This window comes from Chrysochloris asiatica, unplaced genomic scaffold (assembly GCF_000296735.1).
Source record: "Chrysochloris asiatica unplaced genomic scaffold, ChrAsi1.0 scaffold00163, whole genome shotgun sequence".
NCBI classification, from domain to species: domain Eukaryota; kingdom Metazoa; phylum Chordata; class Mammalia; order Afrosoricida; family Chrysochloridae; genus Chrysochloris; species Chrysochloris asiatica.
In genome coordinates this window covers 5,227,382-5,235,524 of record NW_006408681.1, presented here as the reverse complement: position 1 = coordinate 5,235,524, position 8,143 = coordinate 5,227,382, and the positions used below count along the sequence as shown (strand labels likewise).

Genomic DNA, 8,143 nt, shown 5'->3' with positions numbered 1-8,143 from the left:
AATTAGTCATGATAACAATTACTCACTATTGAATCATATGAATCTTATCACCATCTCTTTTTACTAGACCCATCTAGATAAGATGAAAAGTATTCATTGGGGGCTCTATCTACCCCACACACTTTTGAACTAAACTCCCTCTTGAAACCTTGTAAGTCAGTCACTTCATGCATTTGTCGTTCCCTTCCATCTTCTTTCGATGCTTTCTCCATCATTCAATTATTTTGCCCAGAGAATCCTTCAAAATTACAAGTTGAGGCTTGAATTTTTTCTTCAGTTCTCTAACTCTAGGTCTTTGCATTTTGTTATAATATTTGACTGACCTTTGAAATTTTCTGCTCAGCTCCTCACGTCTTCCATTTGCTTTAGCATCTCTACACTGGAAAGCAAGTTTCAGTCTCTTCCCACATCCATTTTGGTCTTTTGCTTTCTTCCTGTATGATCTTCTTGATGTCATCCCACAACTCTTCTGGTTTTCGGTCTTCAGCATCTAATGCAACAAATCTGCTCTTCAGATGATCTCTAAATTCAGGTGGAATATGTTCAAGGTCCTTTATTTTGGCTCTCATAGATTTGTTTTGATTTTCTTCAGCTTCAATCTGAACTTACATATGAACAATAGATGGTCTGTTATACAGTCTGCCTGTGGCATTGTTTTGGCTGATGATATGGAGCTTCTCCACCTTCTCTTTCCACAGATGTAGTCTGTAGAATAATTCTCTGAACAGCAATGTCAGTTGAACTGAAAGATTGGTGGTTCAAAGTCATCCGCTGCTCTTTAGAAACCCTATATTGGGTTGCTATGTGTCAGAACCAACTAAATGGCACTTAGTGTATACATACCCACATATTTTGCTGTTGTTAAGTGTCGTCAAGTAGTTTTGTCTATGCAGTGAGCAGTCCAATGCTTATCCTAGAGCACCACACCAGGACTCCATGATGTACTATACAAATTTCCATCCTTCTTCTCAGGGTTTACAAATGCTAAGAGTCATGCTACCTTACATTGAAAAGGCACATTATTTTCCCTATGGATAAGCCACTCATTGCACACCATGGTTTTTAGCTCAAATTCTTAGGGGCAAATTTTCAGTATGTCGATCACAAGCTGGTTTTGTAGAAAGTCTTACACTTACTTCCCAGCCTTCAATGATTTGGCTCTCCTCATTTAGATTTTGCTGATTTTCTTGAAGCATTTCCCATATGGACCTCATTTGCCTTAAGAGTGTCTCCTGGAGAATGGAGGGAATCATGAACAGCAGTATCAGAAAGGCAGTTACTACAGATTTCATACCACAATGAATAAATATTAATTAGATTATACTTTAGGGAGATTTGAAGGATTATAATATTTCCTTGTTTGAACCACCCATAGTTACAATTCTCAGGGATTTCTGGCTGTAGAACTGCAAAATTTAGTGGCATCATCTATTTAAGGAAACTGACAAATGAAGATTTTATGAAATAAAATAATTTGCAGGTAAACTTACTACAGAATTTGGATATATTGATGATAATGTCTAATCAATTCCAACCTGCAGCAACACCTATAAGACTGATTAGAACTATACCCTAAACTTCAATGTTTAAGGGATCAGATTGTCATGTCTGTTTCTGTGGAGCCATTGGTGGGTTTGAATTGCCTTCCCTTTAGTCAGGTGCTTACCCAGTATGTCACTAGGGTTTTTTTCCCCAGTACATTATTGGTCCTGAATATACTAAACATGATTCCAATATACAAATCTCTTTGATCATATATTTCACTATCTGAAACTGAGGATTTCATAGTGTCCTGAGCATTATACTGAATATTCAAAAAAAATCATTAATTTATTCAAAGCTTTATGCTTGGTGCCTAGAATAGTAACAGACACATATTAGACTTAGAAATGAGTAAATTGAGCATTATTATAGTTTCCTGATTTCTTAGCTCTAGTAGTCCCAAAGTTTCAAAGTGCTCTCAGAGCACATCACTTACCCTGTAATCCTTTACAACACATTCTATGGAACAATGCCTGTGACCCCTATGCTCCTGAGTTTTAGAGCAGAGCACACAGAGCAGGTTCTGGATGGCGTTACAGAAGATTGTCTTTATCTCTCCGTCTGTCCCGCACATCTGTTCCTCAGAACTCAGGAGCTGCCTCAGATTGGCTTGTCTGGCATGGCTCACAAGATTCTTCAGAAGAGTATTGGTTTTTCATTCTGTCTGCGCTGCTGTTTTTCTGCACATGGGGCAAATGGCAGTTGGGACTGTGTCCCAGAAAAGGCATAGACAGGGCCTACAGTAGCTGTGCCCACAGTGTATGGTGATGGGGTCCATCAGGTAGTTCAAGCAAATGCGGTATGTGAGTTCCTTCTGGAAGGCTGAATCCATTTTTTTCTATGGGGAATAAAAAATCAGAGTTTATTATTCTTTATTGGAAAGACAAAGGTCTGAGCAAATTTTTACTGTTATTGTGACCACACACAAAAAAAAGTATTTGTTATAATTGTTAAGTGCCATCGAGTTGGGATCCGACTCATAGCGACCCTGTACAGGGTTTCCAAGGAGCAACTGGTGAGCTAGAACTGCCGGCTTTAACACGTTGCAGTTTACTGCATTAACCCGCAACGCTACACAAAAAAGTATACTTATATGAAAGTATAATCCCAAAAGAAGGTCTGACTTACGGAACTGATAGACTAAACGAACCCCTGAGACCATCATCTTAACATAGTCTTCTTCAACATGAAGTCATTGCTGGAGGATCCCTTTCAGCCCAACATAGATTGTATTATTAAATAACAATGACACCCATTAGCAATGTAATTCTTTGTTTAATCAACTACATAAAACCAAATAATTCAAAATTTATTCAGAAGACCAGAAGGCAAAGAGAAGCAGTTAAACTAGATTAATGGAAACAGGACAAATTGAATAGAAATAAGGAGAATGCTGACACATTATAAAAACTGTAACCAATGTCATGAAACAATTCATACAGAAATTGTTAAATGGCAACTAATTTTGCATTGAAAACCGCCACTTGAAACTCAGTAGCATAATTTTTTTAATATGACATAGAGAAGGTTATTAGTGATGTAAAAATATTTAATGTTGTTTGTTAATTTGGGAAATGTGAAGATGTTATCCAAAGGTACTATATGATTCTACTTTTACCAAAAACAAAAACACATTTTCAATTAAAAGTAAAATATAAAAGAAAAACAAAACATGTCCTGTAAAGGAAAGATCCCAGGACCATCAAGAGGGAAGGGCATGAGTGGACCATGAGATCTCTACCTACAGAAGCAGTGCTGGCAGAGGCAGTGGCATGGAGAGACAGAGCAGTTTCAGGCTCTAGACCCATGGACTGAATAAAACTGAGGACCTATGGGTAGGGATTGTCTTGAAGAATGTGCCCTTTGTGCATTCACAGACTGGCTAAAAGAACTTTGTAACAGTTGCCCAACAGGACAGAGGCCAAAGGACGACCTAACTGAGAGACTGAAGACAAGAGTGAGGTGTTCCTGCAATATGGAAAACAAAGCCATTCCTGACTGGAGAATTGCTGTGTCCTGAGTTGGTTCTGATCCTGAATTGTACATTGTTCACTTCCCTAATAAACCCCATAATCACTGAGGACAGTGGAATAGCCAACACATAACTTTTCTGTCCATGGCTAAAGACTGTGGTAATTTTATAGCATCGTAGACATTCAAATCCATGAAGTAGGCATTGGGGCTCTGCACCAAGTGTTGCTTCTTGTAAATCCTCTTCTACTTTTCTGGAGAGAGAGGAAGGAGATCCTTTAGAAGAAGCATGATTGAGTGGGGAGGTTGTCACCACCAGAAAGGAATGATACTGTCGTATAGAAAGTGGTAAAACTGCTGAACGCCCGATATACCTACAAATACAGCCAATGCACCTGGGAGAAAAAGCCAGTGAAAGGGAAAATGGAAGTTAAAAAAAAATTACAAATATTCTTTCAGATGTGTAAATAGTCTCAAGGAAGGTCATAACCAACCATTATTTGGAGCTCAGTTTAACTGGCATAGTAAAGAAGGAGATCCTTTAGTGTTTGCAACTGTAGGAAGCAACAGGGTTACCTTAGATGAATGTTACTCACAAGGAGAAATCTGGTTGTTATAGTCTTACGTGGATGCTGATGAAAACGTTTACACTTGTGCATGGACATATGTTAGCAATACAAGCCATCCTGTGCTGGCTGCGGCTGATCTAGAGGCGCAATTAGAATCATTAATTCTATAATAATGCAGTGTACAAAGCGCCATGTTGGCCATGCAAATGCTGTCAATGAACTGAAATTCCACATAAGGGATCCAATTCTTCTCCTGTCTGTAAGTAAAGATCATGCTTTGCAATTGTGGAATATCCGAATGGACATTCTGGTAGCCATAGTGGAGGTGAAGAAGGCACAGAGATGAAGTTCTAAGTGCTGATTATGATCTTTTGGGTGAAAAAATGATGGTATGGATCACTCTCTAAAACTTTGGAGAATTAATTCAAGGAGAATGATGAATGCAATCAAGGACTTTTATGATTATAAACAAAATAAAACTAATAGGCCATTTATTTCTCAGAAAATTCACTTTCCCGACTTTTCTGTCAGAGACAAACACAGGAATTAGGTCAATTGTGTGCGATGTTTAAGCGATTCGATATTTTCTAAATCTTGTGAAAATGCCATTGTGTGCTGGAAGCCTGGCAAAATGGAAGATGATATAGATAAAATTAAATCCCATGAGTCTAATGTGACTATTCTTGGGCAATTTGGTTACAGCCAGTATGACATTTGGTACATTAACTTTCTATGTATTTCCGGCAAAAGACGCTTGCATTGGGCAATCAGGTTGGCAAACTTTATGTTTGGGATTTAGAAGTAGAAGATCCTTATAAAGAAAAGTGCACAACACTGACTCATACAAGATGTGCTGCTGCTATTCGCCAAACCAGTGTTAGCAGGGGCAGCAGTATTCTTACAGCTATTTGTGATGATACCAGTATTTGGTGTTGGGATTGACTTCAATAAATTAACTTTTTCCTAATCAAATTAGAGTGTTGGTATACAATAGAATTTCTTTAATGTATCTTGCTAATTGGGGAACATAGAACATTTAAATTTGTCTTTGAGCATCCATCAGACTGAGCTGAATGTAGCCATGTTGAGATGGTTTACATTTTTTGTACTGTCTTCCTGCCCAAACTCTATTACTTTTAACAAAATTGGTTTTTATTTTTAAAAAAATGTCCTGTGTAGAGCAGGACACAGTGGTTTCTTTTGAACTTGACAAAAGAGGACAATGGAGGGACAAAGGCGTGTATCTATTGCCATCAATCCCTTTGCAGCTCTTTCACAGAACTGCTGTATCAGGAATGTGATTCAGTCTTTAACTCCCAGGCTAGATACTGATTGTTCTGAAAACCAGTCATCATACTACCTTATCTTACTATCATTGTTATATTATCATCACAATTAGCCTATCACTACTAAAACCACACTGCTAGAAAGTTTAGTTTCATCTTTCACCAAAATTAAAATATACTCTTTAAGAGGCAAGAAGTTACACCTCTTGACATCTAAGCAACTAATTTCATTTGATTAATAATAGTGTTCTCTTCTGTTTACTGTTTCAAGCACTGTATCAATTTAGGGATAGAAAGGTATGATGCTGTGAATTACTTAACATGATCCTTTTCATCATGCATGATTTTCTAATGCCCATGCAATGACTGGTTGAGACTTTGAAAAGAATTTATTTTGCTTGTGGCCCACCAAGGGGATAGTTGCTAACAATGCAAATAAGGTGCATGGAACTTTTGAACAATTGTTTAGTGCCATGGAGTCAGTTCTAATTCATAGCTACCCTGTAAAGGAGTTCCCAGGGAGTGGCTGATGAGTTTGAACCACCAACCTTGCAGTTCAAACTTACCTTGTGGTCCAGTGTATTATCCTACAGCACCACACCAGGATGGAAGGCTCATGGGGAATTGGTCTGTCTTGCCATCAGTCTGGCAGACAGGGAAAGGTAGCTGCAGTCAGTATGCTAGAGTGGGTTTGTGAGAGTTTTGCTACAAGGCTTCCAGGCACTCACTCACAGAATGGAAGAGTTGAGTGCCTTCAAATTGAATTACCTCCTTATCTCCAAGCAGTTATTAGTAGAGCTAAAGAGCTTTGTATCACTTACCTAAGTAGAGTAAAGGAGCATCAGGAGAGAGAGAGGGATCTGCATGTGGGCATGGATGAGAAAGAAGCTGTTCTGACCACAACATTGTATCCAGAATTGTGATCTGTTAATTTCCCTAATCATTCCTGGAACTGTGAGTACAGATGATAACTGTGGGCTACTGTTAGAGTTTACAAAACACAGCACAATAGAGTCGTGGGACGTTAGACTGGTGTCAGACATGGAGAGAGGAGGAATATCTGACACCTCTCTGCTAACCTCAGGGTCAGCAGTTCAAAACTACCAGCTGTTCTGTGGGAGACAGATGAGGCTTTCTGCTCCCATAAAGATTTGTTGTTGTTGTTCTTGTTATGTGCCGTGGAGTCGGTTCCGACTCATAGTGACCCTGTACAGGGTTTCCCAGGCTGTAAATCTTTATGGGAGCAGAAAGCCTCATGGCATACAACATGAGCATAAAGCCTCATGGCATACAACAACAACAAAAACTATCTCACAGAAATCAGCTTTCAGATGATATTGATAGTGATTTTCCTACCTCATGAGTTAGGCAAGGAGATCTAAGGACACCACACCACTATCTTTACAAAATCTTAATACATAAACATGTTTATAAGGGAGATTGTTGTTGTTAAGTACCTTTGAGTCAGTTCCAACTCATAACAACCCTGTACAGAGTTTCCAAGGTCGTGGGATTGAACTGCTGACTTTGTGGTTTGCAGTCTAGTGCTGATCCTACAGCAAGCACCACACAAGGAGTCCAAGGGTGATAGGAAAGATAAGTAAAAATAAGTCTACTGATAAGATGCAGAAATGAAGAGAATGCCAGCAATCTAAACTTCTATCCCTTACTCATGATATAGAAAATACTTCTATTGCAACCATAGATAAAAAATAGACTAGAAATACTTAAAGATAATCCCACAAAACTTTATTTTCTATTTTAATGTCTCTTATCTTAAAGAAAACACACTACAGCTTCAAGGATGCCCTGCTGACACAATAGTTAAGAGCTTGTTTGCTAACCAATAAATTAGTGGCTTGAACCTGCCAACGGCTCACAGGATTGAGAAATTCTATGGGGGCACATCTACTCTGTCCTGTAGGGTTTCTGAGACAGAATTGACTGGCAATTAACAAATTTTGTTTTTGGTTAAAACAGCCTCTGAATACATGGGAGTTTATAATGGTTAAATTTAAGACTAAAATTGGATGAGACTTCATACAGAATCTTTTAGTATATATTTGTTTCTGAATTTGCCCTATTTTTATAATTTACCTCATTGTAGTCAAACAAACAAAAATAAAAAGAATAGGAATTGTCTTCCAAATCCTTCAAATGTTTCATACTTTGAAGATTTAATTATCATACAACAATGATAAACATCAGAAAACAAATTGTGTTTACCAAAATTGATTTTGCTAAATTGTTATTACTTGCAAACTAGATGAATATCATTTCTGAAATTTCAACCAGTGTTACTTTTCCAAAGGCCCAATTATTGCCTGGTTTCTTTAAAATTTAAGTTAAAATACTATAGTTTCTAAACAGACAACCTTTACTACACTCAAAATCATCCAGTGTATGACCTCGTCACATCTTCCTGAATATTGTCTTTCATGTATCTACCCATATACAACTTGTAGAGTAGTATGTAATACTTTAGACACTACATATGGAATAAAGGATCAAACCCATTCTTAGTATCAACACTAAATACAAATTATAAGATATTTGTCAACTACATTGTGAGTCTTTATAATATATAGAGAGCAGAGGAGCACTTAAAAGAACAGAATATTAATCATTGAATTAACTCCAAAAACTAAGAAAATAAGACACACTGGATTCTTAAAATCTCATGAGCAGACAGCTAAGGTATAGCTATTTGTCTCTCCATGTGTGGAAGAAAGAAGAGTGATGAGAATTGAAAATGCTTGGACTAACAAAACATGT

General features: G+C 37.7%; 1 protein-coding gene and 1 pseudogene across 1 annotated transcript in view; one reads left to right on the top strand and one right to left on the bottom strand.

The window, feature by feature from the left end:
• LOC102828338 (tripartite motif-containing protein 48-like) overlaps positions 1-2,374 on the bottom strand; it is a 31,244-nt gene extending 28,870 nt beyond the window's left edge. Inside the window, 2 exon segments of the mRNA XM_006871225.1 lie at positions 1,137-1,232; positions 1,979-2,374. Of these exon segments, the coding sequence (XP_006871287.1) occupies positions 1,137-1,232; positions 1,979-2,374 (492 nt within the window).
• A 750-nt stretch (positions 2,375-3,124) lies between these two features.
• On the top strand, positions 3,125-5,033 carry LOC102827947 (annotated as a pseudogene).
• Positions 5,034-8,143: the final 3,110 nt, after the last annotated feature.